The sequence below is a fragment of the Equus caballus genome, chromosome 5 (genome assembly GCF_041296265.1).
Source record: "Equus caballus isolate H_3958 breed thoroughbred chromosome 5, TB-T2T, whole genome shotgun sequence".
Taxonomy (NCBI): Eukaryota; Metazoa; Chordata; class Mammalia; order Perissodactyla; family Equidae; genus Equus; species Equus caballus.
The window spans coordinates 83,200,178-83,219,968 of record NC_091688.1 but is presented as its reverse complement, the minus strand read 5'-3'; the positions used below and the strand labels follow the sequence as shown (position 1 = coordinate 83,219,968).

General features: G+C 41.0%; 1 protein-coding gene and 1 long non-coding RNA gene across 19 annotated transcripts in view; one reads left to right on the top strand and one right to left on the bottom strand.

Annotated features, from left to right (window-relative positions):
- The window catches only part of COL24A1 (collagen type XXIV alpha 1 chain), a 349,220-nt gene extending 345,920 nt beyond the window's left edge, over positions 1 to 3,300 (bottom strand). For 6 of the 16 annotated variants that reach the window (XR_011438845.1, XR_011438846.1, XM_070267381.1 and 3 more), the window contains exons 1-3: positions 3,169 to 3,260; positions 2,950 to 3,068; positions 2,606 to 2,736 (exon numbers count right to left, since the gene is read on the bottom strand). Coding sequence is in view for 9 of the 16 variants with exons in the window: in XM_070267381.1 (XP_070123482.1) it covers positions 2,606 to 2,661 (56 nt within the window). In the remaining 7 variants the exon portion in view is untranslated. Of the gene's footprint in view, positions 1 to 2,605; positions 2,737 to 2,949; positions 3,069 to 3,168 lie in introns of those variants that run through there. The other 10 variants (XM_070267383.1, XM_070267385.1, XM_023641737.2 and 7 more) reach the window with 8 other exon arrangements.
- The window catches only part of LOC111773604 (uncharacterized), a 196,070-nt gene that overhangs the window by 50,751 nt on the left and 125,528 nt on the right, over positions 1 to 19,791 (top strand). The window lies entirely within an intron of this gene.

Here is a 19,791-nt window from a genome sequence, read left to right as displayed (position 1 = left end):
TATATCCAAAACTCTCCCCCCACTTTGATTATAGAAACTCTTTAATTACAGTAATAGCCTGCCTGGGAGACTTTCTGATAATATGATAAATCAACGTATCTAACGCTGACTTTTGGTTTCAATTTCCTTTTATTAATTTCATGGATTCATATTAGGTAACCCATCTAAAGGCAGCTCCATGAAATAAAAGGCTTTTAAGGATCCATTTTTAAAACTGTAAATGTTTTTGAGTGACTAATCATAATTGTGACTTTTAAAAACTACCCCTGCTCTTATAAAACATCACCACAAAAGGATGGTGGAAAATGAAAACCTCAGGGATTTCATTAGGGCCCCACAGGTTTAATTCAGAGGCCTGAGATTATCATCAGCTAATCAGCTGCTTCTCCCAAGCCCCTTTCCTACAGGGTTATAGCGTTTTTTTTTCAAACTGAAGAACTCTGAATTCTTTATGGAGACTGGATTTTTTTTGAGAAACAATGTTCTCAGCTCAATCAATAACTATGTTTTCCCCGCTTTGCACGTGTGTGGCTGGAGCTGTGAGGGGCTGCAATCTGATGTAACCTTGAATTACCCTTATTCTTTGCAGCCCACCCCCACTGGCAACTGTGGTGGAACAAACTGGATGTAGAAAGAGGCTGCAAGGCCCCTGGTGGAGAGGCTCTCTGGGAGGGCAGGGAAGACCAGCGCCTTCACCCAGGACCGGCTACCCACCCAATGTCTCTCCACAAGGGTTCTTTTCCCATTCCACACAGTCTGATTTTTCCTCAGAAGTTCCTCGGTATAAGCCATTTCTGTTTGGTTTCTCTGCCTCCCACCCCCCAATCATCTGGACCCAATTTACAAACCCCAAACTGCCCAAGAATTTATGCAAGACCTTTTCTGGGAGCGTCTGGAAGGGAAGTGTAAACCAGACAAGACAGAGGCCAGGAGCAGATCTGCTTTAATCCTTGAGGTTGGTCACAACTACCAAGGGGAATGTTAGGCAGCGATGTAGGCCTTGCTCAGTGGCGAAGAGAAAGCCCTCGGGGCCGAACCTGGCAAGGAGGCCAAGAAGGGCACACGGATGGACGCAGAGGCTGCGGCTCCACAGGAGGTAGAGGGCCTCACCCAGCCTCTCCTGGTGGCTCTGGACCCGCGGGGGCCCGAACCTCATTCCATGGGCCCCTCTGGGATCAGCGGGAAGATGCTCCCGGTCCTACAGGATGGGCTGCGCCCCCTGCCCGGATCTCCGGATGGGTCCACGCGGAGGGACTTCTATGGAGAGAAGGGATGGGAAACCTGCCTGGGAAGCCACTTCGACTCCGTGAGCCGCTCGGGGGAAGGCGGCCGGCAAAGCTGACCTCTTCTCGGACCTGGGTCTCCTGGCCCGGGCACCTCGTCGCACGCGCCGGGTGCGGAGGGTGGGAGCTTTCCTCCTCCTGATTCGTCCAGGTGCGGGCGCGTGGGGAAGGGCATCCCCGCCGGAGTGGAAGCCCGGCTGCCAGGGAGTCCAGGGGTCGGAGGAGAGAGCGCGCGAGCCCCAGCCAGGCTCGGCCGCACGCGGCTGGGAAGCACATGTTCACACAAACGCTGCCACAAGGCGGTCTTTCTCCGCACCCCGCCTCCGCCTGCCCTCGGCTGGCCCAGGCAGTTCTACCCCCTGCCCTCCTCCTACCCTCCCGGCGGGCACCTACTCTCCCGAGGAGTAGCTTCCCGGCAGAGAACGACCACAGCCGCTTTTGTCCCTCGCCTCCCCGGGCCCAGAAGCAAACTTGCGTAATCCATTGACCTCTTCCAGGGGGACCCGGGCAGCTGGCCAAGGTCTTTCGCCCCCTACCCACGCTCTTTACCCAGTGAGGGGGTGGGAGCAGGTACACTGCCCAAAGTGTAGGTGGGGTGCCAATCAGGGCCGGCGCGAACACTCCCCGGGAGCAGCAGCCCCGCCCCCTAGTCCGGCCCCTTCCACAGTGACATGCCAGGGATCAGGGCGCAACCTTGGCTCCAGATGGGCTGCACGTTTGTTGGCCTTCTAACGACGAGTCGACTGCCTCTGAGTCCCGTAGGTCTAGCAGCGCCCTGACGCCCGAGGTTCTGCGGGCACCCTCTCCCCCATTCGGCAACTCTGCCCCACGCCTGTGCCCCGCGGTCGAGGCTGCGCGCACAGAGCCCAGGGGACCGCTAGCGCCCCAGCAGTCCCCAAGCTGGACGCCCCGAGGAGCACCGCAGGGAAGCAGGACCTCAGCTAGGGCCCTGAGGGAGGAGTAGGGAGGAAGGGCCCCAGGGCGGCGGAAGCTGGAGCCGGGGCGGGCGTCCGAGCCCACCTCCGGAGCCGCGGGAGCCGCCGCCGCCGCCGGCGTCGGGACGCGCGCCAGCGAGCTTTTCCTCCCGAGCCGCAGGATCTCTTTAGCATAAACTGTCTGAGGGACCCGCTGGCAGGAGGCTTCCTTTCAAACACGGTATTTTACAAATTGAGGAGACAAGAGGAAGATGCCACAGCTGCTCATCGGCTCCCAACTTCCAAAAGTGCCAAGGAGCAGGAGCACAAATCTCCAACCGGCTCGGCGGATCCGGGGGTGGGGAGAGGGGTTGGTCTAACCCCTGCCCTGGCGGGTGGGCTACTTACGTTTTTGCTGTGTGGGAGACCTTTCCACGCCTTGTCCTGTGGGCTCCTAAATGCATTTGTATGCATTTGTCCGTGCAGCAAAGCGCTAACGGAAAACAGAAGCCAACTCCGAACTGCTAAGGGTGCAGGTACTGTCCATGAAAAAGGAAAAAAAAATCACATGAAAAAGATGCTCCAAAACCGCAACAACAACCAAAAAAAAGGGAGGGGGGCGACGGGGAGAGGGATCGCAATAGCACCCGAAGGGTGGACAGCTAGGCTTTCTAGCTCCCTAGCTCGGTAACGGACGAGCCCGGGGGGGCGGTGGGGGGGCGCTCCCCTGGGAGGGCGGGCGAGGAGGAGACCTCACTGGCAGGCGGCGGGGCGCCGGCAGCAGCGGGAGCTCCGCTGCGAGTGCAGCCCGCGAGTTCACTTGCGGTTCAAAGGCGACTCTGTGACTCCAGTGGAGTCCTCTGCTTTGGGCCTGGGAGGAGAAAGGGGTGGGGGAGGGAAGGAGATGAAGAGAGAGAGGAAGTCCTTGGAAACAGCCCGCGCCGGAACATTTGTCAGACAAGCACACACACCCACTTCGGAAATCTAGTCGGTGCGAGGGGGCCGGTGGCAACTGCAGGCGCTCGGCACGGACTGCCGCCGGCTGCTTCCCCTGGAAGAAGAGGAGCCAAGCGAATCCGGCCGGTGTTAAATTTCACCGCTCACTGACTTGCAATGACATCACCAAACATAGTGCACACCTCCCCCTCCGCCCCGCAACCTTCCCCCACCCCGCGCCCGGCCGGGGCCCCCTGTTCGCAAGCCCCTGGGCCGACCGCGCCCCGGGCGCGCACGCAGCCGCTTGGCACCGCCCGGGCGCTCTCGCTTCCCACGCCGTCCTCCCTCCACCTTTCCCAAGCTTGTAGGTGACCAGTATCCTTCCTTCCTCGAAGTCTCCATGCACCATTCCCTTCTTCAGCAGTCCCCAATTTGATGTTTCCCTCTTGCGTGTCTCCCATCCCTAATCTTTTTCTTTAACCTCTTCACACACACCTTCTGAAACCACACTTGGCTCAGCGGAGTCCTTCCCTCTCCTGCGACTTGTCTTGCTTTTTTCTCAGTTATGTCTGTGGCCTAAGTCATGCTTTTGACTGACTGCCACGGTTCTCATTTCTACCTTTCCTCCCTTCCCTCTTTCCTTTCAGTCTGTCCCCGTTACTACTTTCTACTGATTGTTCTCTCCTGCAATCCACTTTTCTGCCTTCTGCCCTTCTCCCGCTTACAGCAGGGATTAATGGTCTGCAGTTAAGCATCACGAGCACGCTAGCACACCATGGCCTTGCCGATTTGAATGCCTTCTCCAATTTTTGTAACAAATTTCTTTTTTGACGTAAGTCCCCACCCTCTACAGCCTTTTCATAAAAGTCCACCTTCCAACTTTTGCAAAAAATAAGTTCTGATTTTCCCTTTCTTATTAGTAAGACTGGAAATTTCAGGAGGCCAGGAATCTATTATCTTTGTTGTATTTTCAGCACCTAAAATACTACTTGGCGTGTCTATCCAATGAATGACTGATGTATACCAATGAATATCATTTCTCCAAATTTTCCTTGTCTATTCTGTGCGGCTAATAAGCATTCCTCATGCTGAAAGGCATCCCACATTACACACATATTACAAGGGTTAAAGTGACCGTATAGACGAATAGAAATGATTGATGTGACCCTTGGAATTTTTTCTCCAAGAATATAGAATTTAACTCATCTTCCTCTCCCTCAATTTTTCAACTTTTTATTTTGAAATAATTTTAAATTTACAGAAAAGTTGCAAAAATAGTACAGAGAATTCCTGTATACCCTTTACCCAATTTCCTCTAAGGTTATTGTCTTATATCACTGCAGTACAATTATCAAAACCAGGAAATTAACACTGATACAATACTATTAACTAATCTGTAGATCTTATTCAAATTTTGTCAGTTTTCCCAAATGTCTTTTGTCTTCTCTAGGATCTAATCCAGGATCCCACATTGTGTTTGTTAATTAATTAATTAACAAAGAGATTAATTAAATTGTCGTATCGCCTTAGTCTCTTTCCATCTGTGGGGTTTCCTGCCCTTTGTCTTTCACGACTTTGATGCTTCTGAAGAGCACCGGTGAGTCACTTGTAGAGGATCCTTCAGTTTGGATTTGTGTGATGTATTCTCATAATTAGATTCAGGTTGTGTATCTTCAGCATAAATACCACTGAAGCGATGCTGTGCCTTTTCTCAGGGCATCCTTTTGGGTAAACATAACATTGTTATATCTTATTACTAGTGATGTTAACTTTGATCACTTAGTTAAGGGGCCACATGCCAGCTCTAGCCTCTGTAAAGTCTACCCCTTCCACCCCCGATTTTTGTAACAAATAGCCACAGCTTTCTGGAATCCTCCTAGAAATAAATCCAGGGCTGAGGAAAGATAGTCATTCTTAAATAGCCCTAAATTACAGATTTTCTATTTTTGACTACTGGCCAGCTAAAGGAGGACAATTAATTGGGTTTGGGGGAAAGCATAGATAACAATTAAGCAGGTCTTAAGTAACTCACCCAACTCAGTTTCTCTCTCCATTTCCCCATCAGTTACTTAAAGATTAAAAATATTTTTCTATTTACAATATTGAGTCCCAATATTTGAATACTGTTTGAAATGGAGTTATTATTAAAATGTATCTCAGGTTCTTCGAATATAAGAAGAAAGCAGTTGCTGGTTAGAGTTAACAGAGCCCTTATCATGCAGGAGATGCCAAAGAGTGCGTATACCCTCAAATAGAGTTATGTTCATTTGGGGGAGAGGAAGCATTTGCCCAGTAAAAAATAAACAGTGTAAGGTTTAAATGCTTTTGACTTTTTAGGATGGAGATTCGCATAGCTCAAATTTATCAAGACAGATTAACCAGAGACCTTGGGACTTAGCTGGGCCTTGAAAAGTGAAGAGGATTTACACGGGTGGAGAAGAGAAAGATATTATGCTTGGAAATGGAGAGTAGGAGACTAACAGCAAATGGACAAGAGGAAGGCCTCTGAATTAATATAGGAGCAGATTCAGTAGCTTGGGTTAGAGGTTGATGCCTTGGAAGAGAAGTTGAGGGTAAGCTATGGAAACTCCTGAATGCCAGGATAAGAGTTCACTCAGTCATTCAATAAACATCTATCATGTTACCTACTATGTGCCAGGAATTATTCTAGGCACTGAGGTACATCTGTGAATAAAATGCATGAAAATTCTTCCCTTCATTGAGTTTACATTCCATGGGTTAAGGTTTAACCTATGGTCAATAGGAAACTAATTAAAGAATTTCAAACTGATAAGTGATTATGTTCCAAGTTCTCATTTTAAGAAGATTGATCAGCACCAGATGCCAAGATGGAAAAGAAGGAAGGCTGGAGGATAAGGTCGGTGTAGGTGTTGAAATATTTTAGTATCTTGAACTATAGTAGGAACAATAGAAAAGCTAAATAAGAATCATTATAAAAAGGAATCAAGGGGCCAGTCTTGTGGCACGGTGGTTAAGTTTGCACTTCCCCTTCGGCAGCCCAAGGTTGGCCAGTTCAGATTCTGAGTGCGGACCTACTCACTGCTTATCAGGCCATGCTGTGGCAGGCGTTCCACATACAAAGTAGAGGAAGATGGGCATGAATGTTAGCTCAGGGCTAATCTTGCTCAAAAAAAAGGAATCAAGAAGATCTGATAACTGGTTAGATTAAGATATATATAGATGAAATTTCAACTCTGAGTGATTAAGAAATTATACCATTGCCCAAGGTCGAAGGAAGATAATTAATTCCATTTGAGACATACTACATTTGAGATCTTGGTAAGACGTTGTGTCGGAACTATCCAAAGATCGGTTGGAGTTGGAAGCTAGAGTTCAGGAGAGCAGCCAGAGCTTAGATTTCTTCATTATCTGCATAAAATGGTACTTGAGGCCTTGACAGTGGAGTCTGTTTTCTAATAAGTAAATATTGAAATGAAGAACAGAGAGCCAAGGACACAAACTTAGGTGACAGAAAGTGGGAGGAAACAATGTAGACTCAAGAAGATAGAACAAAAAGCATATAGCATTATTAAGTGATAGTATAGGAGTTCAAAACAGAATAATATAACAAATACTTCATAATGCTTACCGTGCTTGAATATTGTTCTAAGTATATTATATATGTTAACTCATTTTATCCTCTTAATGCCATTAAGTAGGTACTGTTTATTATCTTTATTCTGCAGAGGAGGAAATCAAGGCAGAAAAAGGTTAGCTAAATAGTCTGAGATCTCAAAACTGGTAATCAAGATGTAAACCCATGAAGACTGACTCTGCATAAAGTTGATGCTCTCGATAATTCCCCTTCCTTCCTTTTTCCTCCCTCCCATCCTCCTTTCCTTCCTTCGTCCTCCTCCTCCCCTTCCCCTTCTCCTCCTTCTCTCTCTCTCTCTGCCACCCTCCCTCCTTCTCTTTTTATCAAAAGAAGAGTTTCAGAACAAGGGGCTACTGAAACAGAATACATACAACCTTGCTACAGCTCCTCGTGAGGATATAAGATTCAGTATATAATGAAGGTGGCATTTCAAAACTCCTTAGAAAAGAGGATCTTTACAAAGAGTGCTAAAACTATTAGTCTTAATAAATTTATCTCCACCTCATTGTGTACAACCAAAGTAAATTCCAAATTAATGGGTTTGTAGAAATATTTGACTGTGTGACGATTTAGAAGTAAATATATGTAAAAATGTACTTCTTTAGAGGTAGGTAAGATTATTTATATTTATCAATTTATTTATCAAATATTTATTGGGCAGCAATAGGTTCCAGACACTATGCTAAGAACTGAGGACAAAATCATCAGGCAGACATGCCTGTGCTCGAAGACATGCGGTCTCTCAGAAAGACGGACGGAAGTATGATTTAAATTTTCCAAGTGGTAAAATAAAAAAGAAATACAAATGTTACACAATATAATCAAATGAAGAAACAAATGAAAAACTGGGGAAAATATTTGCAGTGCATAGCAGACAATTAATATCTTTTTATAAAACATTTTATGTTGAAATAATTACAGACTTATAAAAAGTTACAACACAGAGTGTGAGGATTTTCCAAATACCATTCCGCCATGTTCTCCAAATACTGACATTTTTACCATGTTGGCTTTATCATATTCGCCCTGTTTCTCTCTCTCTCCCCCCCCGCAATTGTTTGAGAGTACTTTGCAGACATTATGCCACTTTATCCTAAATACTTCAGTGTGTATTTCCTAAAAACAAGGATATTCTCTTCTACAGCCACTGTTCAATTATCAAAATTGGGAAATTAATATTGACACAGCACTATTCTTTAATCTGTAGACCTATTTAAGATTTACCAATTATTTCCATATGTTACAGAAAATCTATTTTTTCCCACTTCAGGATCACATGTTGCATTTAGTTGCATTTAGTCTGCTTTCATCTGCAACAGTCCCCAGTGAGGGTGACCAACTCATCTCTATTTACCAGACTTTCCTGCTTTTAGCACTGAAAGTTCCATGTCCTGGGAACTCCACGCAGTCCCAGGAAAACTGGGTGGTTAGTCACTTTACGACCTTGGTATTTTCGAAGAGTTCAGGTCGTTTTTTTTTTTTGATAGAATGTGAAGATCTTTAATACATGGAGATTTCTTATAAATCAGTAAGAAAAGACATGAATGTGGAAATGTAGAAAAATGAACAGTGGGGATATGCAATTTACATGGGAAGAAATAAAATTGTCCCGCAACATATTAAAACATGTAACAAACTCAGCTCAAGAAGTACAAGTTAAAATAATAAGTTCCCATTTTTTAAAAAAGGCGAATGACAAAGATTTTTAAAGAAAGTGTAACATGCAATGTTGATGAAGGTAGAGTGAAACTGGTACTCTTATACCCGCTAGAGAAGTGTAAATTAGGTACAACTAGAGGAAATTTGCCAATATGGATTAAAAGCCTTAAAAATGCTATATTTTTTGATTAGTGATTTTGATTCTAGAAATATATCCTAAGGAAATAATAATCAGATGTGCCCATGAAAACATATGATTAAGGATGACCATCGCAGCATTATTTTGCTTCTAAATAGACAACTTATGGTACATTCATATAACGTAACTTTATGCAACAATGAGAAAAATAATATTTTGAAGGATATTTCCTAGCATGGCAATTTTTAAAAATATTTTAAGTGGATAAAACACGATGAGAAACTACATACAGTAAAATATATATGGGTATGTTTGGTGTATATTAAGCATCCTAGAATAAAGATTAAAGGGAAATATACCAAAATATTAATAGTAGCATAAAAATAATTTCTGGGTGGTGAAATTAGTGATGATAAATTCAATTTTATTATTAATTCTTTTTTATTTTTCCATTTTTATATTTTACAATAAGCATGTGTTATTCACATAAATCAGAAAAAGAACTATTAAAAGTTTCAAGATTGAGGGAAATAGTTGGATTTGGCTCCTGAGGAGTATGTGGATGGTTTGGAATAACTAACATGGAGAATATGCTAGGGAAGAAGCAAAGACATATAAAAAATGAGTTAAGATGAGTTTGTGTAGCTAGAGGAAGGCAGATCCACAGACTGAGCTGGACTCGAGGACAGTCAAACAGCTGGGTAGATAGATACACATTTGCAGAGTCAGCCTAGGGGAAAATTCGACATTTCAAATGTAATATGGCAAGTTTCAAAAACCACCCTATGATTTTTCCTCCATAAAATGTTGAAACAAGCTGGAGTCCTCTCCTGGAATGGTCTTCTAGGAAGCGTAGCATTTATATTTGAAGAACAAAATGACAGGGTTACACGCCTCCATTCAGAAATGAACTTAGTGTTTTTCATATTCACTGCTTCTGAGACTAATTTTCTACTAACTGTATGTTCTCTCAATGTCATGTAGTATAAGGGGAAAGTTACTGTTAGCTAATGAAAAGGATAGGCTGAATGGAAGTGGACTACAGAAAACTCATAATAAAGGTGAAATACTTGCTCAGCAACTGGCAAATGTTTGCTTGAATACCAGGGAATCTTATTTCGAAGGTAACCTCGGAGTGAGGAGGCTAAGGTAAAAATATAGTAGGGACAAAGCAATCAAGACTTTGAATTTTAAATGTAAAGCAGGATATGATGTACACTTTTCCTTTACAATGTATTTGTATAATAGTTGCCATTAGGATGTATTTGAGGGCCAGCTAAAACGTCTTGCTTCTCTCATGTTTCCTTACATCTTTGGTTCTTTTATAATAAGGTTTATCTTCCCCATCTGAAATCAGCACTACAATTTTCCAACAATTTGTGTCAGGTATTTGCTATATTGTACATGGATACTCATACAAAACGCTCCAGACTTTAACAGAGAACCTAAATTTACAGTAACTAGGGATGGAATCACATCATCGAAAGTCAGACCAGAACTGATTGTGGATAGCTGTCTGCCTGAGGTGGTACATCAGAACTCTAACTCACACTCATGACCCTCTACCGGCACCCTCAGTGAAAATTCCTCTCACCCTACAGAGAACATTAGAAAATTCAATATAGAACATTTCTATTTTATCTTTTCAAAGAATTTCAAAGTGAATATAGCCCCCACGCTTTTTCAAAAAAAGAAAAACAGACTAATGGTAAGAGTATTTTTTTGTGGTGTGGAAATGGAAGAAACTTTCCCACATTTTGGAACAAGATTCTTGCAAGAATAGTGGCAATATTATGAAAGATCATTAAAATATCTGTTTTTCCATGGAAGAGGAGGAAAAGTTAATTTGCACCAGGCCAGTCTCAAAATTGATGGGGAGGCAACAGATGCCTACAGATCCTGTCAGACATTGCAAGTCTTGGCGTACTTTAGAAAGGGAATATCCATTTATGCAAAAGTAAAAATTTAATATAACCCATATCAAAGTCTGATTAGTTCCATGAGGAGATAAAAAAGCAATATGAATATTTAGCTTGTGTATAGAGTTCAAGCAATCATATTCAAAATTATGACAATGATGATAAGCTTGCTTAGAGGATATCTAAGGGACAGGTGTGGTGCCTATCTTCAGGTATTCCGATTGCTGAAGATACCTTGGGGAGCAAAGTGAAGCTGGAGCAGGAAGACAAGGAAGGAACTGATACTACCAAGCACTTCTCTGTAATGGGCCAGTTCTAGGTGCTTTAACATATCTTACGTTATAATCTTCTCAACCACCCAATGAGGAGACATTATTATATTTGTTTTATAGGTAAGAAAACTGAGGCTTTGAGAGGTTAATTTACTTTTCCAAGGTCATGCAGCTAATAAATGGTAGAGCTGGAACCCTGGTCTAGATCCATCAAATTCCAAAGCCTGTACTCTTTGGAATCCAATGATTCTCAAAGTTTAGCGTGCATATAAGTCACAAGTTGCTTTGTATAGTTACAGATTCCTGAATTTTATGCCTAGAGGCTCTGACTAAGTATGTCTGAGGTGGGGCTCAGGAATCTGCATTTTTAACAAGTATTAGAGGTAATTGTGATGCAGATAGACTAGTGATCATACGTTAATATGTCCAACCATTCCTGACTTAGTTACTGAACACAGTACTTATTTATTGACTGCCTGTGATATCTCTTAGTAAGTACTCTTGTTCATGTAATTATGAAGACAAATAATTATGGCTTAAAGTTCCATGCTTATATTTATTGAATGAGTGAATAACTACGTACTAGGTACCAGGCACTGTTCTAAAACCTGGGGTTATGAAGATATATGAAATAATTACTACCTCTAAGGAGCTTATAACTTGCTAGAGATAGAATCTAGTAAGAAAAATCAACCAGTATGGATGATAGAAAAAAGTAAGAATAACCAGCAGGTGATATGGGGCAGTTAGGGCACAAAGCAGATAAGACACAATTCTATTGAGAGTGAGTGGAAACATATAAAGCTTAGGTCTTTAAGAATGAGTGTGTATTTGCCAAGTAGACAAGAAAGTCCAAGCCAGTTGGGGTGAAGGTGGCAATGTGGGCAATAGAAAGGCCCCGGCATCATGACCGGGGGCCTGCAGTTGGAATGGCTACAATGTAGAGAGGAGGCTGGAAAGATCATGGAGCCTCTTTCAGGAATTTGGACTTCACCTAATTTTCTTCTCTATCCATTAGACTAGAGAAACTTGAAGGATTCTTGTATGCTGGCCATGATTCCTTGGAAACTGATGAAATATTTGAGAGACGCATGCTTGAACTTTACTCATTTTCAAATATGGGTACTGGAAGTTAAGGTTTCTTTTTGTGTTTAGCACATAGTTAGACACACAGACTTTGCTAAAGTAATAAGGGATGCGTTCTCTGGCTGCAATAAGGAGGTGGGGGCTCCAGGCCAATACCTGGAAAGATTCTTTAACTGGGGACTTTGAAAAGGTGACAACAAAGATTCATGAAATGACTTAATAGTCACTTTGGGAAGAGAACTATATACACTTATCACATAGCTAACTAAGGCATGTTTATAAACAACAGATTACAAATGATAAACTCTCTCAATCCCTCTTCACTAGGGAAACTGATGAAAATCTTTAGCTTGGATGGTGACGAAATTTTTCCAACTCTGATCCAACATGAATTCCCTGTCTTTTATTCCTCAAGCTCTCTTGATCTTCTTTGCTGCCACTGTTTCCTTCCCGAGTCTGTTTATGCTAGGATCGTTCTTCCTTTGTTCTGGTTCTTTACTCTCAGTTTCAATAATTTACTCAACTGTACATCCAAAACAGTTTGCAGAATGATCTTCCTTTCTTGATTTGCTGGTCAAGGAGCTACTGAACTCTATATGATGTGTTCTTCTTCCACTTGGCTGCCCAGGTTCTTCAAGGCGCTTTTGGCCATGTGGTGCTGGAAGGGTGTTTTATTCTGACTTTTGGTGGGAACTGTAACATATTTATTGGGACTGGACCTGAAAACCAGACAGAAACACAGACATTCTTGTCACATTTTGGATAATACTAAAAGTCCACCATTCCAATCCCACCCAACCACATTCCCTTTGAGCAGAATCTCAAGGTTATCCAGTTGATAATTTCACATCTACTGTAGCCTAGCTGACCTGTTGAAACAAAACTTGGAAGTACCAAAACAAATATGAGCCACCGTCTATTAACTACTTGTCTCTGACATCCCAGTTACCTGTTTCTCATTCCTCCCGTATAATGGCTCACTATTCTATTCATATAGCACTGATTCTTTATAGTTCATTTGTCAAGTGAAGTAAATGGACACTACCAACTGATGTGAAGGCAACTTACTTTTCTCTGGCAGGGAACCTTAATCAGTTTTAAGTTCATAGCCAAAGCACTAGCGTAATCTCAGTCCGAACACCAGACAAGATAGAATAAAAGGGACACAGATGTACAGAAGATTGTCCCACTAAGTACACTGATATTTTATTTTGGTCTGCCCTTCAAACAAATGTGTCTGTGTGTGTGTAAAGTTTTTAAAAAATTGAAATATGGCCACAGGGATGTCTGTTACAATCGGCATCATGCCTGTGTAGTAAAGTGTTACGGCGGCACCATTCATACCACTGAAGTTCACAATCTGTCAGCATTTCCATTTTAACCCCCTTCTGAGTGAGTTCCAAAAGCTACAGCATTACCAGAGAGCCCATTAATCTTCAAATGTATATAGAGAGAGTTAAATTAAAACTGGTACTTTCCAGTTTGCCTTTAAAACTTTAGGGATTTCACCCCGACTCCCTCTTCCCATTAAAAAATAATTGCTACAAACAATGTGCTCCTGATACGAGATATAGTAGCATGTTGGAGACAGGAGAAGGACAGATTGGGGGAGAATTCTCTATAGAGATATATGTTTTCTAAACCTTTCAGCATATCTCCACCCAAATACCTTTACAGAACTATTATTTGGAGCCATTCTATGGGAGTAACAGGTTCAGGAGTAAAGGAAAGTTTCTACTCAAATTTAATTTTCCTGAATCTCTTCTGGCAATTTTCTTCATTTGTCACAAGACAAAACTGTAGTCTAAAAGTGGTTCAGAAAGGAAAGTTTAATCTTACATCTTTTAATTAGAGTGTGATACTGTAGTAGATGTACATAAACAAAATAATTTTCAAATAATAGGATGAAGATATGTTAACAGATAAGCGAGGTGCTTAGAATCACAGCAGCATACTAAATGGCATCTCCTAATGGTAAAAAATTTTTATCAAGAAATATATCATTCAGGGGTCAGCCCGGTGGTGCACTGGTTAAGTGTGCACGTTCTGCTTTAGCGGCCCAGGGTTCGCCGGTTCAGATCCCCCATGTGGACATGGCACTGCTTGGCACACCATGCTGTGGTAGGTGTCCCACATATAAAGTAGAGGAAGATGGGTATGAATGTTAGCTCAGGGCCAGTCTTCCTCAGCAAAAAGAGGAGGATTGGCAGCAGTTAGCTCAGGGCTAATCTTCCTCAAAAAAAAAAAGAAAGAAAGAAATATATCATTGAAAGAGAGTACATCATGTGTGCATGTAAAATTTAAAGAATAAAACAACAGTATCATATAAGAAATGACATTATTGGGGCTGGCCCGGTAGTGTAGTGGTTAAGTTTGCACGCTAGGCTTTGGTGGCCTGGGGTTCATGGACTTGGATCCCGGGTGTGGACCTACACACCACTCATCAAACCATGCTGTGGTGATGGCCCACCTATGAAATAGAGGAAGATCAGCATGGATGTTAGCTCAGGGCCAATATTCCTCACCAAAAAAACCCAAAAACAAAAACACAAAAGAAAAACAAAGAAAAAGAAATGACATTATTTGTACCTTTAAGCCTCTGTGTGCCCCACTCCCCTCCATCAACCCCCACCCCCACCCAGTCACAACTTCTAACATTTAAAGAAATATTTTAAAAAAGGTTTAGGTTGAAACAATTTTGTTTTCAAGTATATAAAGAATTACTATAGTGGGGCCAGCCCTATGGCCTAGTGGTTAAATTTGGCATGCTCTGCTTCAGCAGCCCAAGTTCATAGATTTTGATGCCAGGTGCAGACCTATACCACTCGTCAGCCATGCTGTGGCAGCGACCCACATATAAAGGTAGAGGAAGATTGACACAGATGTTAGCTCAGGGCTAATCTTCCTAAAGCAAAAAAAAGAGGAAGATTGGCAATAGATGTTAGCTCAGGGGCAAATCTTCCTCAGCAAAAAAATAAAAAATAAAAAAAAGAATTACTATTTACTCAATAGCTTTGTGAAAGATTATGGTGGGGGTTAATTTTTTTCCCCACCAAAAATAAATCCTTTTGATTTTTAGCTTCAAACACCTCACATTTCTCCAGTCTGTCCATGACTCCTTCTCTGAGGCTCATCTAGGTCTTTTCATAGAAAGGGCTCTCCTATTTCTGATCTCTCCATGCCAGCTCAATCTGTCTGCCACAGTTGTTTCCCGGCAGACCTGAAAATAAGAGCGCGTGATTAATAGCAGGATTCAGTGTAACTACACTTGATTCCACTGGCTCTCATCCAATAGGGAAAATGAATCCAAATGATTATATTTGACCCTCTTGTGCTCTAAAATAAGATTTCCAACACGGTCACACTTTTGTTTATTCAAAGATCTCAAAGGTTTCAGATTGGCATGAATTCCAAGATAAAACTTTCTAAATTTACCCTTTGAATTGCACCTTCTAAAATTATTTTTCCTGACATACAATTCTTAGGCTTTCACATTCACTATGATATAGTACTTGTCTCCCATTTTGTTGAAGCAAACACTAAAGCTTATACTAACCACATGAATTAACCATGTAGAGCTATTTTTCTATTTTATTTTGTTTAGTGTTTGCACACAGATTATTAAATCAAAATTCTTTTCCTGTGCACCTGTTGTGTGTGTGTGTGTGTGTGTGGAGAGAGAGAGAGAGAGAGAGAGAGAGACAAGACTCAAGAATCAGTTTCTTTCTCTTTCATTGCTGCTCCTTATTTTAAGTCTATCTATTCAGCTCATGTTTCCACATTTTAATTTAGGAAATAGATTGACCCGAAGGCATTAGTTGGATGACATACAAATCATTTCTCTCCTCGGAGGAAACTTTAGTCATGTTTAAAGACTCTATAACAGTTCCAACAGTCCTTTAAATTAAGGGACTAGTTTGTGTTAATATTGACTAGAATGAAAAGAAATGCAAAATCACTTTGATGTTTAAACTGTCTCAAAATTAGGAATTTAGGATAGTATCTGCCCACTGTAATCACTGATCATTTTCTTCTCAGAGAGTATTTAATTTTTTAAATTTCCTCACCCTCATAACCACTATATCCAATGTGTAAAACAAAATATATGTATCCTAGGACCAGAACAATATATTTTGGAGTATATATTCAAGGGGAAAGTATTCAGAATTCCATTAGTGCCAGCCCAAGAGTATGGAGCATTACTTTGGTTAAAGAAATACTAAATGTGGGTAGAAAATATTTAGGAAATACAAGAAATGGAAAGAATTAGAGTGTGTCTTCAAGAGTAACCAGACTAATTCTAGGAGAGATGAAAGTTCTTCCTAAAAATTTTTGGTTTGAATAAAATGCAAGAGAAACGGTGTTGGACGACAGTAGCTGAGATGAAATTTTTCCCCCATTGAGATTTTATAAAAGAAGGCATATAAAAGGAAAGATTTTTTGAACTCATGGACCAGATTGCATAAACAATTGTTTCCATTATATGAAGGTTAAGCAGTACTTGAATATCATGAATGAATATCAGCTTTGTGTTGAATGCTTCTTTTAAATGCATTGACATTAAGCACATTTATGTAAATAATAGGTGATGCTTTTAATATTGTATAAACATCAGCTTTGTTATGTGATACTTCTGAAAGATTCCACTAACCTTGTTACGTTTGGCTTAAGAAATCAGTGAAATCATATAGGGTTTTTAGGAAATCCACAGGAATGTGTAAAATCCCCATCTCACTCTGGACGAGAGAACCAGTGCTCTTTTCATGTACCTACATTTCTATGGTAGGTCTATAGCTTATAGCTGAAAAAGTGCATGCATGTGCTATAGGCAGGGTGGATTCAGCTCAGTATGGGATCAAATCCTGGAAGCCATGGGATCTCAGGTACATTATTTAATCTCTCTCAGCATCAGTTTCCCAGTTTGCAAAATGAGGGTAATACTACCATTCATGTTCATGGGGCTGCTGTGAAGATGAATGTAAAGTGCCAAACATTCTGGCACACAGAGCACGCTCAGTAAATGTCACCAACTCCCAAGCATCCTTTGAGGTTTACAGTCCAGGCACTGTTTATCCCAATTTTACAAATCATGAAACAGACTACAAGACAAAGCTAATCAGTGGCAGAGTCATATTAGGGTTACAGGTCTTCCTGATGATAACAATAATAACAACAGTAGTAACATTGTGATTTTTACTATTCTTAGGTAATGACTATCATGCTGGTTGGTTGACATTTTACTCTAAGACAATGTACTTCAGGAATGGTGTCATGATGAGAAAACTGAATCCGTTTATTGTTCCAAAATAAAGAAATAGAGCAGAAGTTTCTGGGATTGAACATATTGAGCAGCTAAAGATTTCAATGCCAGGAATTTATCTTGTGTAATAAATACAAACTCGTTTTCTTCTTTGCATTTGAAATTTGTTTCTTATTTGCAACTCTCATGAAGCTTGTACTGCAGGCAGGCAATAAACTAACCTCTCACAGAGGGAAAGGGCTCTCTTCCCTAGCTGCATGGTGCAAACCCAGAACAGCCAGACACAGCCCTGTTTCCACTTGGAAACAAAATAAAACAAACGTTGCAATTATTTAAGCTATCAGTTTAAACTGAGGTGCATCTGTCTCCAAATCCCTCCACAGGGTAGCAATTACTGGTTTTAATGTGGATGATTTGCCACTAATCAAGACCTGTATTTGTCTCCCTGTAAATAAATGTGTATTCCCATGGCTAGTTTACATGTGAAACAAACATTCCTAAGAATCCTAGATTTTGTTTGCTTCAGACTCAGCCAGTTCACCAGGTCCTAGCAGGTAGATCCCAAGTCTGTGCTGTGAGAGACATATTTCAGTAACAAAGACACTGCTTATAGTACTGGCTTCTAAATCTAATACAGTCAGGAGAAGAAAATCTTTCATTCCCTTTATTGGCTTCAATATTTTTGAAAACTTATGAAATCTGTGGCAATGTGGGTACAGAGTAGAGTAGGATATTTCTTTATAAGTCAATCAATGTTGGTCCAAGGTAAGGTTCTAGAGGGGTTAATTGAAAGGATTATTCAGATACGCATATGCACTCCCAAGGGCACACACACATATACACACACGCACACACACTATGACCATGTGAAGCCAGTATGCGTTCACAAAGAAAATCTGTATTGGACAGGTTGGCAAAACTGGTGGATCAAAGGAACAGAATGCATTTTGATACAGTGTATCTGGATCTCAGCAAGGCATTTGACTAGATTTTTATGATACTCTTATAGAGAAAAGAAAGAAATATGTTTTAGATGATAGCACAAGCCAAAGAATATATAATTGCTCAAGAGATGTCAATTAATAAATAGATATGAATCTGCATAAATATCTTCCAGCACATAGAATTCTGATGTTGATTCTTTCCAAGTTGAAGTTTTCAAGTTTTTAAACAAGGACACTCAGAATATTTGCGGATGCTGATCAAATTTGCAAATGGTATAATGTTGGGATTTGAGTGGGGTGACCAACTTGTGCCAATTTGCCTGAGACCTTCCTAATTGGAGCACTGCAAGTCCCAAATTCTGGGAAACCCCTTAGTTCCAGGCAAATCAGGGTGATGGTTAGTCACCCTAGATTTGAGCAGTAACTCGAAGAAGGAGTAAGAAATTACCAGGCAACACACAGGAAAGCACTGGTTCATGAGAATCAGAAACTCCTAGTGTATTTGAGGAGTTATAAGCGGTTCAGGACTGCTGGAGCAAGTGCTGTTAACAAGAACGGATAGTTAAGAATCAGGTTCTACAAGATCTTTCTTTTTTTAAATTGTAGTGAAATATACATGACAAAATTGACCATTTTAACCATTTTTAAGTGTACAGTGGCTTTAAGTACATTCACATTGTTGGACAACGATCACCACCCTCTGATCCAGAACTTTTTTTATCTTCTTAAGAGGAAATTTTGCACTTATGAAACATTACCCCTATTCACCCCTCCAACCAGCTCCTAGCAACCACCATTCTACCTACTGTGTCTATGAATTTACCTACTCTAAGTACCTAATATAAGACAAGTTGTACAGTATTTGTCCTTTTGTGATAAGGTTATTTCACTCAATATCTTCAAGTTTCATCAGTGTTGTAGCATGTGTCAGAATTTCCTTCCTTTTTAAGGCAAATTGTGTGTATATACCACATTTTGTTTATCCATTCATCCACTGGTAAGACACTTGGGTTGCTTCCACATTTTAGCTATTGTGAATAATTTCACCATAAACATGATTGTACAAATATATCTGTTTGAATCCCTGCTTTCAATTCTTTTGGGTATGTACCTAGAAGTAGGATTGCTGGATCATGTGATAATTCACTTTTAATTTTTTGAGGAATCACCACACTGTTTTCCATAGTGGCACCACCATTTTACATTTCCACCAGCAGTGCACAAGAGTTCCAATATCTCCACATCTTTGCCAATATTTATTATTTTGTGGGGTTTTTGTAGTAGTCATTTCAATGGGTGTGAAGTGGCACCTCATTGTGGTTTAATTTTCATTTCCCTAAAGATTAGTAATGTTGATTATCTTTTCATGTGCTTATTTGCAATTTGCATATCTTTTTTTGGAGAAATGTCTACTTAAATCTTTGCCCATTTTTTAATTAGGTTGTTTGTTGAGTTGTAGGAGTTCTTCATATATTAAAAATAGCCATCATGATGGATGTGTCTATAGGATCTTAAAAGTCATCAAATGCATTTAGGATTATCCTCTCACAAGATGAAACCATTTAAGAATTTTGAGCAGGTGGTGTCAAGAGATTTAAATTTTGGGTGGTTCACTCTGGAGGGGTTAAGGAAAAAGACTGAAGGGGGTGAAGCCTGAAGCAAGGAGACAATATAATTAAAAGCTTTTATAATTAACAGTCAAGAAGCAATGAAGACCTTTGGTAGTGAATTTGGGGAGAAAGAGATATATGACATTTTAACAG